We start from the raw sequence: 16,734 nt of genomic DNA on the forward strand, positions 1-16,734 counted from the left end.
TACAAGCTACCGTCATTTTACCATGCTTTACAGAGCAGTGGGCACAACAGCACATGCAGTTAGATACAACTGTTTTGAGAACGCTGAAAGAAAACAGGACTTGACATAGTAAGAAGGAAAGAAAAGAAGAAATGGGTAAAAGCAAGCTCTTACAGCTAGGGACTTCGGTGGAATGACGGTGGAGAAATTAGGAACTCACAGGTTAAAAACACAGTGCGCCTCAACAAGAAATCAACATGTGGTCCATGTCTTTTATGTCAACTTCCAAGTACTACATCCAGAGTCCCAGGAGGGTTCCAGCCTCTGACACCCTGACGCCAGCCCTTCCTTCTGCTCTGAGCTCCTCAGGCTAGCTCTGGTTCCAGTCTGCACATCTTGGCTCACACCCTCTTCTTGTCTGGGAAGTTTGGGGAATGGTGGGGGGGCGGTGGGCAGGGAAGGCACTCTCAGCCCTCAGGTCCAGTTTGGGGAGCAGCAGGAGCAGGAGGGCTGGGGTCCTCCAACTGCACATCATGCAGGTGCACTGTGGGGGTGGTGGGGTCTTTGCCCACGCCTTGGTTTGGGTCAGCCTGGTCAGGGTGGTGCCTGCGCACGTGCTTGACCACCTGGAATTTCTGCTTGGCCTTGTAGCTGCAGAGGCGGCAGAAGAAGGGGTGGCGGTCGGTGTGTGTGAGGGCGTGATGGCGGAGGCCCGCGGCCCAGCGGAAAGCGCGGTGGCACACGTTGCACACGTAGGGCTTGGCCTCGCTGTGCTTGCGGAGGTGGGTGCGCAGTAGGAAGCGCGTCTTGAAGGCCTTGCCGCACTGTTCACACATGAAGGCCCGAGCTTCCCGGTGGCGCGTCTCCTGGTGCACTCGCAGTGCGTCAGCCCGGTTGGTACAGTACTCACACTCAGGGCACTGGTATGGCTTCAGTCCTGTAGGACAGGGCAAGGACAGGGGACAAATCACCACTGAAGGAGGTGGAACAAGGATCTGTGGATCAGAAGAGTCACTGTGATCCTGGGACATAAAGAATACAAGCAGCAAAGTGAATGATGACTATGTCTTTGGAATGTTCCAGTCCTGTCTGACACTGGTGTGTCCTTCTCCCAACACAGCCCCTTTAGTATACAGTGAGTGCTCAATGGATGCTGGTAACTAACTGGACCCCTAAGTAGCCACCTGATGGTGATAAATACTCAAATATGATGAGGTTTCTACAAGGGGAATTCTGACCCCCTTTTGGTCATGGAGTACTCATGGAAATGGGAATCTATTTAAATACAACTCTTTGTTCAACTCAAGAAGTACAAAAAGATGCTTAAGAGGGAACGGGTAAAGGTGAAAGAAGTAGTATTCATAGATACAGAAGGCCTTGAAATACATCTGGTTAATTCCTTTACATGCGGGACCATATGCAAAAATCACAGCATATCATCATGAACCCATTTCTGAGAACCTGTGGTCCATGGACTTTGTACCCAGAAGGGAAAAAAAGGACAAGTTAAAATAGGTGAACCCCTCTACTTTCTCCTTACTCATGACAGTTTCATCCCGCCTGTGCAGGTAGACCTGCTCAGTCACTCATGTTTGAGTTGGGAGGTTCTCAACAAGAGGTGGGTGGCCTTGTGCCACAATCTCCCCAGAAGCTTTTGCAAAGTACATGTGCCCAGACTCTCAGGTTGATTCAGATGGGTTTTCAGTGGATTGGGAAGCTATTCTGGCTTCTTAGCCTACCTGCTATCCTTAAGGTGAACACTGCTGTGCGCCCCGAATCTGAGTAAAGATATACACCACGTCATAGAGGCTGGGTGTGCCAGGGAACAGGGGAAGCCCTTGGGCCTGTCAAAACCACGCAGACTCACCTGTGTGCTTGGTCATGTGGTACTTGAGCTGGTTGACCCACTTGCACTTGTAGCCACAATCAGGGCAGAGATACTTCCGTTCCTCCTTGTGAATCCGCATATGGTACTGGAGGAGTTTGAAAGAGCAAAGAATATACCCAAAAAATGCGCACCCCTTGGTACACACTGGATGTGGAAACAGGGCAAGCAGGCTGAGAAACTGCTGGCAGATAATTCTGTTCCCTGCTCTGATCCTACCCATGTTCCCCCATTGCCAATCATGTTCCCTAGGCCAGTTACTCTGGTACCCCCCTAACCCATTTGGCCTACCCGCAGGTCTGTCCTCTCTCAGCTCTGCCTTATTAGCTGTCGTTGGGTGCCTAACCCCTAATTCTCAGTTTATTAATCTGTAAAATGGGAAACTGTAAAAGTTACTATGTCGTATTTTTGAAAGGATTAGTGTCTGGCATACAGCATAAGTGCTCAATAAATTCTAGCTGTTATCTAGATTATCCCCAACCTATTACACACTTTTTATCACATGCCAAGCACATATTATGGAATTTTATCTTTGCAACAACCCTATGAAGTATTATCCCCTTTTTACAGATGAGGAAGCTGAGGCATGGAGAAATTAAGGGACTTGACCAAGGTCATAAAGCTAGTATTTGGAAGAGTCAGGATTAGAGAACCCAGGTAGTTTAATTCCACAACCTGCATTTCTTCCATTTCTGGCCCTGCCCCCTGACCTTACCTTGAGGCGAGAAGGGTCAGCACAGGCATAGGGACAGAGGTGACAACGGTAAGGCTTTTCCCCAGTGTGGATGCGACTATGCCAGGTGATCTTCTGCCGGTTCTTGGTGCTGTAAGCACAGTCAGTGCACTTGTAGAGCCGGGTACCCCCATGCCCTTTCACGTGGTGGTCCAGCACCAGCTGATGGCGGCACGCAAAGTCACAAAAGGGGCAGCGCAAGGGGGGCTGGCCAGCATCTCCATCCTCAGCTGAGGCTGCTGCTGCTGCTGCTGCTGAAGTCTCCTCATGCTGTTCCAAGTAGTGCTTCACCAGGCCTGCCCGCTCCCGGGCAGCAAAGTCACAGAGCTGGCAGCGGTGGCTGAAATGCTGCTGCCTCCGGTGCTCATCCAGTGCTGGCCGGCTGGGGAAGGCCTCCTGACAGGCCCCACATTCAAGCCGTGGGTGCTGTTTCCGGGTGTGGCCTCGCAGGCTGGCGGGGCTGGGGCACAGCAACCCACAGCGGGAGCAGTGCAGGGGGCCCTCGGTGGCCTCTGTGGGAGAGCCAGGGGCTTGCGGTGCCGGCTCGGGATGCCGGCGCAGAGCATGCTGCTTGAGTGCCGTCTCAGAGCTGAACTGGGCCTCACACTGGGGGCAGGCAAAGGCTGGGGTGCCCTGGTGGCAGCTGTTGACATGGCGAGTGATGTCATGGCGAAGGTAGCCACTATAGTCACAGAGAGGACAGAAGTGGGTGGGTGTTTTGTCATGTACCCTCAGCCGGTGCAAGCGCAGTTTTGAGTTGGTACCAAATGTCTGGGGACAGGAGCTACAAGGGATGCGGCCAATACCTGTGTGTCGGGACTGGTGAGCTTCCAACCGGTACCGCCTGGTGGTGGAAAAGTCACAGAAAGGGCATTGATGTGGCTTCACTCCCTCATGCTTGAGCCGCCGGTGCTGCTGTAGGCACCGGCTCTGTTTACAGGTGAAGCCACAGTCCCCACATTGAAGAGGGGGCCGGGGGCTGCGGGCCGGGGCTGCAGTGGGGTGCCTCCGCTTCTGGTGGAGCCTCAGGGCAGCAGCAGCAGGAGCAGTGAACGGGCAGAGGCCACAGTGCAGCTCTCCAGATGGCTCAAGGGGGCAGCCCCGGGTCTGGTGAGTCCTCAGAGCCCGCTCCTGCTGGCAGCTAAAGGGGCACGTGGGGCAGGAGAAGCGAGCCCCCTTCTGCTTTGGAACCAGAGCCGTATCTCCATCACCAGGGCCACACTCTGTATCTCCACTGCTTAGGGGAGCAGAGTCCCCGCTGCTTAGTGGGGACACAACAGGCTGGGTCTGGGAGGCTCCTCGCTTTCCTCCCCCACCACGGCCACCCCGGCAGCCTTCAGCCACATGAGAGGTAATGGAGGAGAGCCGAGAACAAAGGAATGTGCAGGAGTTGCAGTGAAATTTGCCCTGCTCAAAGCGGAACTTCTCAGGGGCCTCTGTGGGTGAGGAGTTTACTGCAGGAAGGGCTGTGGAGCCAGAGAGAGTGGCACGAGGCTCTTCTGTCTTTTCTGGCTCTCCAGGAAGCTCAGAAGGAGCATCTTTTGCTAGCAAAACCTCTACTTCTAATGGTGCAGGTGGGGGCTTCCCACCTTCTGCGTCCTCTGAGGCCTGGGTGTCTGAGGGCAGAGGATTCAGAGGGATGGGTGAATCTGGTCTGGGCAAGCCCTTGTTCTTTCTGAGCAGAACAGGGCACTTCTTCAGCAGGTGGGTGCTGAGGCCACGCTGTTGCTTGAAGTTGGCCCCACACTCAGGACACAGCAGGGGCTCTCGGCGGCCCTGGCACCCAGTCCTGGAGTGCAGATTCAGGGCCTTCTCCCGGCGGGTGATGAAAGGGCAGTGCGGGCAACGGAAAGCCCGCCCCTCTCCCTGTATCACTACCATCTGAACCCGCCCCTCCAACACCAGCGCCTCTGCCTGTTCTTTGTCCTGCTTCCTTAGGGCCTTGAGTAATGACTCTGATTCAGGGAACTGGGGCAGGGGTGCTGTCTCGGTGGGTGGAGTTGCCTTCAAGGTTCCCATCCATCTGTTAGGGGGCTCCTCTGAGGAAGGAGGATTTCTAGGGGGCTCAGAGTCTGGCTTTTCCAGAATGGGCTCTTCTTCAACACTCATGCCAGAAGTTCCAGCACTTTCAAAGGTAGACAACTCTGTCAAAGTTCTATCTGGCCCTTCTAGGCTCAGGGGCCCAGAGGGATCCAGAGGCCTGAACTCCACGGGGGCAGTTTCAGTGATCTCCTCAAGGGGTGGGTCGGCCACAGGTTCCAGTTCCACTCCCAGGGCCTCTAAGTGTAGTGTGCAGCTGCCTTCATCCACCGCCGCTGGACTGGGGCTGCCAACCAGGTCATCCCCTTGGGAAACCTCATTGCTGTCCTGTCTCCTGGCACTGTCTTCCTCGCTGACCTCTGGCAGGGCCTGGTCCAAGCTGGGGTCCACCATAGTCCCAGGGTCATGGTCTGGCCCCTCAGGCTGGGCAGACAGCTGGCTTGACCGCTCTGAGTCTGGTGAGGGTGTTGGGCACTGCGTGGCATCCTCTGGCTCCTGGCTGGCACAGCGGAGCTGCCAGACTTGGTCCCCAGGCACATAACCATGGACCTTGCGCTTGTGGAAGAAGAGGGTGGTGTTGCTGAAGGTGCGGTAGTCACAGAGGGCGCAGCGGAACTCGCGGAGGCGGGTATGCTTACAGTTCTCATGGCTCAGCAGCGCCTGCTTGTGGCGGCTCTGGTAGCTGCAGTAGCGGCAGGGGTAGAGAGGGGCTGGCGTTCCGGGGTGGTGCTGGGAAGCCATGTGCTTCTGCAGCTCATACTTCCGCTTGCAAGCAAAGGCACACACTTCACACATCAGGGACTTGCCCTGGTGCCGCAGCTTGTGGCTACTCAGCTGATCAGCCCGGTGGCAGCGATAGGAGCACTGGTTGCACTGGTATCTGGTTAGGAGGGAAGAACACAACTGTAAATCAGTCACATCAACTACCAGTCACTAAATAAATACATACTATGGGCCAGGCTCTACACTCAATATTGCACATGCATCATCTAATTTGTCTTTTCCACTACCCTATGAAATAGGTATCTCTATTTCCTAAGTGAGGAGACCAAAGCACAAAAATTAATAATGCCAAGCAGAGACTTGGGCTTGTGTTCTATCCCCTACTCTACATTGCTTTTTAAAGGGAAGATATCGTGAATCAGCAACCCTCTGTGGACTTTCGAGGAGCTGACATGGCTACAGCCCCACAGGGCAGGTTTCTGTGCCTAGTTTCCAACCTCCCGTGGAGGCATGAAAGCTAAGAAGAAACCCCCTAGCCAGCTATGCCCACAGATCAGAGGGGGACTTGCCTGGATTTGGCAGTGGCCTGGATTCGGGCCACAAGTATAGTCCATCTACTTCACCAGGACTGGACTCTGAGAGCTCAGGTGATAACTTAGTCTCTGGGCCTCTACTTTGGGTCTACACTCCCTTCCTTGAGCCCAGAGAGCTCTCACCATGCAGACTGGGCCACGTGCACAGAGGTCAGCTACAGGCAGTGGAGCCAAGATGACAGGAGCAGAGAGGGGCGTTATGAAGAGTCTCTCCGGGGCTAGAAGAGCAACGGGGCCAGAAGTTGACTTCGAGAGGAGGCGAGCTTAGCACTGGGTTCTTAGGATAGGGCCGGAGGCATGCGAGTGCTCATACCTGAGGTCCCCTGCGTGTTTCCGCATGTGCACACTGAGGTAGTGCTTCCACTTGGTGACATAGCCACACTCAGTGCACATGTAATCCTTGGTGTTGGAGTGGGTCAGCATGTGCTTGGATAGGTAGCTTACATCTCGGCAGGTGAAGTCGCACAGCTCACACTTGTGCGGTTTCTCGCCTTATGTGGGGGTGGAGGGGAGAGGGGAGAGAACAAAGGTCAGACATGGATCGAGTGAGTGGACAGACCACTTTCCCCAGCAAGCTCACCCTGGTGCCCAGCAGGAGTGAAAGCTGAGGTGCTGATCACAAGAGTCAATGCTGCTTCACGGCCGTCTCAGATGTCTGCCCTCCACTCCAACACCAATGAAGTGGGGAACTGAAGATCCAGCTTTTCAAAACTAGTTTTAAAGTCCATTCTGGATTTGTTATACAGCTTATTGGCACTAATGGCTAACTGCTCCACTTAGCCCAATTCCTTCCAGTTTTGTGGAAGAGATGGAGAAAAAATTAGGCAATACAACACAGTGGTTAACAACTCTGACTCTGAAGTCCAACACAGTAATAAAGGTAGTGATAGCCAACATTTACATAGTACTAAGTGCCAGGCACTTGAGCACTTTATAAAAATGCCACCTCTTACTGAATCCTCACAACAGCCCTATGAGACAAGGGTTATGATTACCCCATTTTACAGAGGAAGGAGCTGAGGCACAGAGAAACCAGAGAGCTATTAAGCATTGGTTAAAACCCCAGCTTACTACTGTGTGGCCTTGGGTAGGTCATTTAACCCCTCTAAGTCTCAGTTTCCTGGTTTCCAAAAAGGGGGAAACAAAAATACTGACCTCACATGGTTGATATGAAGTGCTGACCCACTCATTTATGGCACGTCCCAGAGTCCTCAGTGGTGCCCAGTGAGGACTCAAGGACAAGCTGTCCCTGTAGTTGGCCAAGACCTGGCACTGAGAAGAGAGGCTGGGGCTATGTTCCTTCAGGACCCTTCCCTGTTATCCCTGCCCTCCCACCCAGCCCCTCTCCCTATCGTCAAAGGCAAGCAACATGGTGTTCTGGCTCTGGTTCTGATACTAGTTGTGTGAAACAGGCCATTTAAATGTTCAGGGTTTCTCACCTTTATCTGCCTTCTTTATAAGATTGTTATTATAGATTAAATGAGATAATACATATGAAAGAACTGTAAATTATAAAGTGCTACACAAGCACACCTCGGAGACTGCAGTTCCAGACCACTGCAATAAAGCAAACAGCACAACACAGAGTCACACAAATTTTTTGGTTTCCCAGTACCCATAAAAATTATGTTCACACACTATACTGTAGTCTATTAAGTGTGCAATAGCATTATGTCTGGGGGGAGGGTATAGCTTAGTGGTAGAGCGCATGCCTAGCATGCACGAGGTCAAGGGTTTGATCCCCAGCACATCCATTAAGTAAAAAACAAAAAATAATAAATAAATAAACCTAATTATCCCCCCAAAACAAAACAAAAAAATTTTTAAAAAGCATTATGTCTAACAAAACAATGTACATACCTTAATTTAAAAATACTTTATTGCTAAAAAGTGCTAACCATCATCTGACAACACACAGTTGCCACAAACCTTCAATTTATAAAATTGCTAAGCACAATAAAGTGAAGTGCAATAAAAGAAAGTATGTCTGTATAGATGTGAGGTTTCAAGAAAGGCCTCAGAAAAATGAGACTTTGTGACTGAAGTCTGTGTAGACAGGAACTGTTTAACGGCAACAACAATGGCTTTGTCAAAAGCTGCCTAAAAACTGTTCCCACAAACTAAAGAATCTTTGATTAGATTTTTGTCTTGTCAATCTACCGATGCTGATATCACAATCACAAATGGGATGACGCTATAGCAGGAAGCCTGGTCTGGTTTTTATTCGAAGCATCAGTGATGCTGGTAACCAATTAAGAGTCTGAGTTGAAACACGTGCAACTTCCTGGTCACCAGAAGTGATCGTTTTAGTGTCATGGCTGCCAAGGCTATGAAGTATGTGGATGGCTCACCCCATCTCTCACAGCATATCCCAAAACTTGAAATGCCAAGGAAGGTATCTGTCCTGGTCTGGGTTTCTTTGCTTTAATAGGCTGGATGTTGACCCTCCCAAGCCCGCCTAAGGGTGGGCAGAACTGGACAGGGCCTTAGATGTGAGGTATAACAGCACAGTGGTTAGAGCACAGGCTCTGGATCAGACTGCCTGGATTCAAGTCGTAGCCTGATACCATTATGAGCTGAGTGCCACTCAAGGTTCATCTGTGAACTGCAAATACTAGATTTACCTCTAGGACTAGTAGGCCAAATGAGACCTATGTAGTGTATGCAAAGCCCTCCCTGTGTCTGGTACACAGTAAAAGCTCCCATTTACCATTATCATCACCATCATCACCATTATTATATGACTGCAGGGGTGGAGGGAAGCCATCTCACCGGTATGCAGCAGCATGTGGCGGATAAGCACCCTCTTGTGGGCAGTGGCAAAGTTGCACTCAGGACACTGGTGGATCTTCTCATGAGCATGCATCTTGCCCACGTGGTCCTGGTAGGCCACCGGGTTGAAGGTGGCAAACGGGCAGAAGGTGCAGCGCAGCTCTTCACTGCCAGGGTGGCCCTGCTTCTTGTGTTTGCGGAACAGGTGCTTGTTGGAGCAGGCGAAGTCGCAGTGGGGGCAGTGGAAGGCATAGTGGCTTTTGTGGTGGGACTCCATGGCTTCCGCCGTAGCGAAGAGCATGGGACACGAGTGATGGCGGCACTCCACGGCCCGCACCCCGTGGGTCTCCTTCAGGTGCTTTACGAAGGCCTTCCGGTCAGGTGCCGCAAAGCTGCAGCCCTCCTGAAAGCAGTGGAGGGACAGCGGCTCTGCTGCTGCTGCCGCGGTGTGGCTCTTGAGGTGCTCCTTAAGGGCCTGGCTGAGGCGGAACTCCTCACGGCAGACAGGACAGGCATAGGTATCTGAGTAGAAGTTGGAAATGTCCTCATGCATGCTGGCCATGTGGCGGTTGAGTGCATTCCTCTCCACTGCGCTGTAGTGGCACAGTGGGCAGCGGTGGGCCTTCTGGCCCAGCTCCCGCAGCAGGTGGGTCTTGAGCTTGCTCTTACTAGTGAAGAACTTTTGGCAGTTGGGGCACTGGAGACTGGGGTCTGGGAAGTGAAGATGTAGGTGCTCCACCAGATGGGTCCGCTTCTTGAAGCAGCGCTTGCATTCTGGACACATGTGGGTCTTGAAGAGAGACTCGGTGCCAGAAGCCGCATCCCCTGCGGGAGGAAAAGGCAGAGAGGGCTAAGAGTGAGATTCTTCGATAGGTCAGGGGTTGGCCGGATAATGGGAGAACCACGATTAGCCCAGACGAAACTTGCATGGCCTTGCTCCTTTCTCTTCAGGAAACCAAACAATAGCATCTCAAACATTATAGTCTTAAAGAAGAGACAAGACATTCAAGTATTTAGAGAAACAAAGTCACAAGGACTTCTCAGAACTTGCTGTGGTCTGAGTGAAGTACTGCCCCAGACACCCATTATTCCTGAGCCTTTATCTAGAGAAGCTGAAAAGAGCAATCCAGATGGAGCGATCTGTTCTTCCTGCCCTTGACCACAGGGATGGGCAGAAGGATAAATAGGGTTGGTCAGAAGGAAAAAAACCCCACAGGGCGTGAGCAGAGGAGAAGGAAGAGAAGGTCAAGTACTCCTACTTCCAAACACTGTCTCACTGAGTTTGGGTTTATAGAGAGTTGGTAATAAATACAATCAGATCTTTCCTAGTCACCTGACAGTAAATATGCTCCCCGTGGGGTGGGATTCAAATGTCATTCTACTGAGATGGAAAACTGGGAAACAAAGATTCAGAAGAACAATCCTAGAGGGCTCAGTATCAGACAAGACGGCTTCCTGCCTGAGAAACACCAGCTCTGAAAGCAGACTCTATTTACCCCTACCCTGTGTTACCAGAGACTGTACCCATTTATCATTTTCCCACTAGACATGTTGAAGTGGAATGTTAAGAACTGAAGGATCTGAACCAAAGGTCAGAAAACCAAATCTTAGTGCCTCGATGCCAGGCCCCCACAGTCCATTCCTCCCTATCCATCATATCATTACCCTCCAATTGCTGAGCCCCCTGGCCTTTCCCCAGGGCTTTCTGAGAGTTCTTCTGGCTGCCACTCTCTTCTTCTTCCTCTACGTCCTCCTCTTCAGCTGAATCCTGCCCAGGCATGGGTGTTCCTGCTTCCTCTGAAGGCTCTCCCTCTCCTGGGGACAGTCTGGGAGCTGCAGACACATAAAACTTGATGACTAGAGGAGCCAATGCAGTGCTGAGTGCTTGTACTTCTGCTCTTACTGGCTAGAAGAATCACTTCCAATTAGGTGGCATAAGGGCATCTTGGGTTGTAAGTATATAAATTTATTCCCACTCAAGACAAAGACAGGAAGACCAGGAGCTCAGCGGTCAGTAATGCTCCAACCTAAAATAAATCAAACTTCAGGTAACACCAACCTCAGAACCCCTGAAGGTAAGAGCCCTGAGGTCACTGGAGAGGGGGAGGGGGCAGAGAGGTAGAGACTAGACAGATGAGACTATACTTCCTAGCTCAGATCACCGGAGCCAATGACTGGTGGCTTAGTACAGGTGAACAAACCCTGACCACTAAACTTTTATTGAAAAACCCAACTCAGCAATTCAGGGGCACACCTTCTGCCTTCAAATCCATCCCTTCTATCCCTCAACAGAGGCAGCTGCTTCAGTAAGGCAAAAATGTATGACTTTTTTTGCAGAAGAGGAATCTTCTCTTTGCATCAGAGCACAAATGAGTCTTAGCAAGCCAAATTCTCTCATCAGAATCCTGTTTTTTCTATTTCCCCTTGCTCCTGTGCTTACCCCATTCCCTTTTTACGAGACGAAGAAGAGTAAGAATCACTGAAGCACTACCTTCCTTGAAGGTTCCTTTTTAAAATAACCCCAGCTTCTCCTGCCCAATCCCACTTGCCCTAACAGGAGTTTACAGACATTCTACCATTGGCTATGGCCACTGATGGGCATTTTAGCTTCTGCCCTCAGAAGGTTACAAAGTGATCAGAGGAGAATATTGGTTAAGTAACTTCAAGGCCACAGTGTAGTCTAAGCCAAACTTCATTCACTGTCACAAAGACTTCCTCTTTGTCTCATATATTCTGACCAGTCCAGGATTTCTAGAAGCCTTTCCGTGTCAGCCAGTAATCTTGTCCTTCTGAGCCATTCTCCCGTATTCATGCACATATTCACAGCACTAGAAACAACTGCCTCTCCTCAAGGCTGCTGGGCCCTTGGCCTCATACCTGGCAGCAGCTCCTGGGATGGAAGACCCTGAACAGCAGACAGTCCTCCCTGTGTCCCGGCTCCATGGCTCCGCTGATGCTGCCGGAAGAGTTTGATGTTGGAGCCCACGAAGCTGCAGTGGTTGCAGTGGAAAGGATAATGGGCCTGCCGGTGCAGCTCCATGCCCTGCTGGCTCCCGAAGAGCAGGGGGCAGCCCCGGAAAGAACAGGGCACAGGAAGCGCTCTGTGGGTCTGCCTCAGGTGGTGCTGTAGACCCTTGCGATCTTGAGCGGAGAACACACAGCCAGACTCTGGGCAGGAGAAGGTGTCGGGAGTGCCCCGGTGAATCTTGAAGTGGCTCTTCAGGGCCTGAGGTTGGGCAAACTCCTGTCTACACACAGGGCATGGCAGGGGGCTATTTGGTGGGCTCTGGCCCTGTAGAGGGCCAGGAAGAGTGAGGTTGCTGCGGGGCAGCTCTACAGAGCATGGGGGGCTAGTGAGGCCATGCACAGGCTGTATAATGGTCTCAGTGCACTGGTGCAGGGCCAGCAGAGCGGGCTCTGCGAAGCTCTGCTCACAGTGCTCACAGAAGTACACCTCCACCACCTTTACCAGGACACCTGCAGGCAGAGGACCGACAGAGAAAGGCACAGAATCAGATGGAACGAGACTCATATGAGTTAGTTACCAGTAGAAAATGTAGGTGAATCTTTTAATATTCGCGGAGTGGAGATGGACTTAAGTCTGGTTCTACACTTGGATTGTAAGCCCCTTAATGTCAGGGACAGTCTATCTTGCACATGTGTTTGGATTCCCAATACCTTACATAATGCTTGGCACAAGTAGGTACTTGGTAATTATTTGTTAAGTAAACGTAAAAAGCATTAACCAAATCCAGAAAGCTTTAAGACAATATATTTTGTCCAAATAAAAACTTAGAAACTTCCAAAAGAAGGAAATGACAATCTGGGGGTAATATTTGCAATATAAAGACAAAGTATTACTTTTATATTCTGTGAAGAGATTTTCAAAGGCATAGTAATTCATACAATGGAGGCCAAATCACATTCAAAATAATTGTTGTCGTTTCTTAAGCAATAGGGAGGACCTTGACAAAGAAAGGCTTAGGAAACACTCTAGTCAGGTCCTCCAACTGCTCTTTGGGAAGAGAGACCTAGGATTCTGCAACGTTAAGGCCAATCCTCTTGTTAACGGTAGAGCCCAGGTTTGCCCCATGTTTATTCTGGTGGTCCTTTTTCTCTTTATTATCTTTTTGTTTAAATAAAAATTCAGTGCAACAATTCAAATGATACAGACATATATAAAGAATAATCGTCCCCCATCCTCACACACATAGTTTGGTCTAGATCCTTTTAGGCTTTGGGGGGTCATTTTTCTGCACTTAGCTTTTTTCCCATCTGCTATACAGCAAAGATATTTTTATCTACCTCATATTTTTTTTTTGTCCAGTTCATGGTACGAGTATGGATAAATCAAAATGAAATTTTGCTCTTACTGATGGACTACTGCGTTGTTTCCAATCATTATAAATAAAGCTGCATTATCCCTGTAATCTTGTGCATGTGTATGAGTCTTTCTATATGACAGATCCCTAGAAGTAGAATTACTGGGTCAGAGAACACATATTTTAAAATTTGTTACATAGATAAACTGACCTTCAAAAGATTACACTAATTTATACTCTCCATAAACTGTAAGATAGTATCTGTTCCCCCACAGCCTCACCAACAGTAGTTTTATAAATAATGCTTAATTTTTGCCAAAGTTAAGAAACAAAACTGGCATCTCACAGTTAACTTTTAACTGGAATTTTTATTAGTGAGATTAAGCTTCCTTACGGTTGTTGACTTTTTACTTCTTTATTGAATTGCATGTAGATTTCTTTTTCCTTCTTTTAAAAAAACTTTTTTTTTTATTGTGGAGTTCTTTGAATTTTAAAGATACTCTTTCTTATATATTAAAAATATTTTTCCAGGTTTCTTCTTAATTTATTATTTCTTTTACCACATCAAAGCTTAGAAATATTATATGATCAAATTAGCTAATCTTCCCAGTATTCTCTGTATACTTCCAAGGAAGGCTGGTACAACTGTAGCTGGAAGATGGCAGTTGGAAAATAGGAACATTACCTAAAAATAAAAAGGTGTAGAAAGGGGAGAATCTTTCTTCTAACATAAATATAAAGGTCCAACTCCTACTCTCAACGACATGCCTTGGATGAGTTAAGTATGTTATTTACAAGAAACTAGAGCAGGGGATATCAGATTACTTCGAGGAAGTCCTGCCAAGTCCTGGGTGGTGGAGAGAGGCTGGGCCTTTTGCCTAATCCCTGGCTGTAGTTCCTGGGTGGAAGGTCAATATGGAGGAAAGAATCCCTGAGGACTATAGGAGTAAGAATTGGGCAGAGGTGTCAGAAAAGTCTTCCTTTCTGGATTACCGCCTAGCAGACGTGAAGCCCTCGCAGGGATAGACTGCCAAGAGCCTGGTACAAGGTTGTGCACCACCTCGCCAGCCTTCAATCAACATTCACCAACTGCAAATCAAATTACAACATCTCTAAGTATAAAAATAGGATGCTACCTTGTGTCTTCATCATATTTATATACAAGGATCAAAAATAGCACAGACAAAAACTCAGGGCTGCTTGTTCCACTGGCCTGCTAGCAACTGTGTTTGTACCTGGGGTCTCTCCAGGAGCACTTGGGGACAGGTTTCCAGCTACTGCTTCCACAATGATCTCCATATTCCCTGTGTCCTCTTCAGTTGCTGTGGCCTCTACCAGCAGGCAGCCTGGGTCAGCAGGCAAAGGTGGAGGGTTTCCAGAAGGACAGGGGCTCTGGACAGGCTCCAGGAGTCCACGGTTAGAGAGAGGTGGGGGGATCAGCAATAGCTCAGGGCACAGTCCATCCATCTCTCCAGCACTGTTGGCTGGCTGTGAGTCCAACAAGGGCTCTGTCATCACCACCAACTTGTGTGCTATGGCCTCCGAAGTGCTGATAAACCAACCAGAAGAAAAACCAAACAAAATATAATTAGATCTCTCACTTTCTTCCTAGTTGGTGTGGGTACAGAGCCCAGTGCCTGCCCAGTTAAGCATTTCCTTGTATGGCAGCATGCCACACCTAGTTAACCTAGAAGTGTTCTTTTTATGGCAAAGTTTAGAACAAAAAGCATAAAAATGACATTAGGGGTCAATACAGGAAAGAGACAAGAAATATGGCCAACATATTAAAGACTGCAGGTTATGTTTCTTGAAGCTAAGTGACCTTGGTCAAATCAGTAAGCAACCTAGATCTCAGTTTTCTTATCTGCAGTAACACTGGGTAGGGTCAAGTGATCTCAGAGGTCCCTTTCCCTCTTAACATTTTATGATCTCTCTATTCCTGAGCTCAAGGCCCTTCCTTCATGATAATCTGGCCCCTGCTGACCTTCCAGATTCATCTTCCACTTCTCCCTGCAACAGATCTCTGAACCAGTCATACCAATTATTTGCCACTCCCCAGATTCACCACGTTCTCTTCGGCTTCCACATCCTTTCACCTTCCTCTCTCTCGGCTTGCTAGGCCTTTTCCCCTTTGCCATCTTTCTTGTCTGGCTAACCAACTTCGAACTATCCTTTAAGAACCTGCACAAATGTCACTTCCACTATGATGGCTTCCTGACACTGTTTATCTAAGTCTCTCTCTCTGAGTTCCTAACGGCACCTTGTACACAGCTCTGTCAGAAATTGTTTCACACTGCACTGTTGTTTACTTACCAGTCTCCCTCCCTAGACCTGGAGCTTTTTGAGTTTGTTGACATTATCACTTCACTAAACACAAACCACCAATGGTCTATACCAGTTAGACAAACAAGGGAATTCTAGTGAAGAACTATAGACACAGAGGTGCATCAAAGTAAAGCTAGGATTTTAGTAAGATACCAAACCATGGTTTCTTACACATAAAGTATCACATCTGGAGAAATTTCAAACTCATTTATTATGGCCTCACATTGAACACTGGAACAAAACTGAGAAAAAAATGTCAACTAAATTGCATATTCTGTTATACATGGCTAAAATTAGTTTAAGCTGAGAAATTGATAATTAATAAGAACAACAGTAATCAGTTCTTGAAACTGAGTCATGGAGGTCGATTAAGGGCCTCAGGCTAGGAAATCAGGTTGCAGGTGAGAATTCTGCAACTCAAAACCTCAGAACACGGGGATTCAGAAGCTGGCAGGGCAGTGCCCTTCTGCCCTCAGAGGATTCTCCAGGAACCGCAGCCTCCACTTACTAAATATTATCGCTGCTCTCAGGAATCTTCCAGCTCGGGCAGTATATTTGCCTTGGTGAGAACAAGGAAGGCGAGGTATGTCTAGACTGAGAACCTTCAGCGGCTGGAAGGCGGGGTGAAGTGAGAGACAGTGGGGCCAAGAGAAGAAATGAGCTTATCTGGGGAGCAAGGGCACTGAGGAAGAAAAAGGACACATTTAGGCAGAAAAGGCCTGGGGAAAGGAGACCCGGCCTGGGGACCAAGGTACCCGCGTTTAAACCTGTCTGTGGGTTCTGACTCACCGCGTGGCCCTGGACAGATAAAAGTCACCTCGCTTCTCTGGGCCTTAGCTTTCCCATCTGTAAAGTGGAGGCGATGACAGCGTCCACATCGTTGGGCGGGAGCGGGAATCACAAGAGCGGAAGAATAGGAAAGCCGTTTTGTAACCTGCCAGGCTTGGGATGGAGCAGCATCATGATTATGGTCCTGAGGAGAGGCAGCGGATAAGCGGGCGGGGTCCAGAGCAGTGACGCGACTAAAGCACCCGGGCGGCTGATGTGATGCGCCGGGGCCCCGCTCGTTGGCGTGCTCCCTTCAGCACTTGTCCCAAGCGTTCCTACCGCCCAGGCGCACCCTCATCCTGGGGCTCGAGAAACTTTTGCCTCAGGCCTGCTCCACCCGCACTCCCTACCAGTTCCCAACCTGCAGCCGCTCACTTACCTCCCGGCCCAAGGCGGGCGGGAGCCGCATCTCTATGGTCGACCAGCAGCTGGAGCGGCCTCCAGGGACTCCCTTTGTGCGACCGCCTCCGGCCCAGCCGCCTCTAGGACAGTGGGCACATGGAGGGCGCTCTCTCTTTCTCTACCAGGCTGGAG

At 49.7% G+C, this 16,734-nt stretch overlaps 1 protein-coding gene across 3 annotated transcripts; it reads right to left on the bottom strand.

The window, feature by feature from the left end:
* Positions 1 to 237: 237 nt before the first annotated feature.
* Positions 238 to 16,717, bottom strand: ZNF142 (zinc finger protein 142). 3 transcript variants are annotated; one of them, XM_072961653.1, is made up of 11 exons: positions 16,580 to 16,709; positions 16,162 to 16,345; positions 15,881 to 15,983; positions 14,283 to 14,596; positions 11,603 to 12,202; positions 10,391 to 10,558; positions 8,726 to 9,550; positions 6,267 to 6,444; positions 2,580 to 5,517; positions 1,847 to 1,952; positions 238 to 916 (listed from the first exon to the last, which is right to left on the bottom strand). In XM_072961653.1, exons 1-11 carry the CDS (start codon positions 16,607 to 16,609, stop codon positions 447 to 449), a joined length of 5,916 nt encoding a protein of 1,971 aa, XP_072817754.1. In that variant the 5' UTR covers positions 16,610 to 16,709; the 3' UTR covers positions 238 to 446. The 3 variants fall into 3 exon arrangements, with proteins under 3 accessions (XP_072817754.1, XP_072817755.1, XP_015097230.1); XM_072961654.1 differs by lacking the exon at positions 15,881 to 15,983 and having other exon boundaries at positions 16,162 to 16,314; positions 16,580 to 16,717; XM_015241744.3 differs by lacking the exons at positions 15,881 to 15,983; positions 16,162 to 16,345 and having other exon boundaries at positions 16,580 to 16,689.
* Between the last annotated feature and the right edge of the window lie 17 nt (positions 16,718 to 16,734).

The sequence above is a fragment of the Vicugna pacos genome, chromosome 5 (genome assembly GCF_048564905.1).
Source record: "Vicugna pacos chromosome 5, VicPac4, whole genome shotgun sequence".
Lineage (NCBI taxonomy): Eukaryota > Metazoa > Chordata > Mammalia > Artiodactyla > Camelidae > Vicugna > Vicugna pacos.

Coding starts and splice junctions, on each gene's coding strand:
- ZNF142 (XM_072961653.1), bottom strand. CDS start 16,609: ATGCGGCTCCCGCCCGCCTTGGGCCGGGAG. Junction 16,346..16,579: donor CGCCCGCCTTGGGCCGGGAG/GTAAGTGAGCGG, acceptor GCCTCTCCTCAG/GACCATAATCATGATGCTGC. Junction 6,445..8,725: donor CCACATGCTGCTGCATACCG/GTGAGATGGCTT, acceptor CCCCCACATAAG/GCGAGAAACCGCACAAGTGT.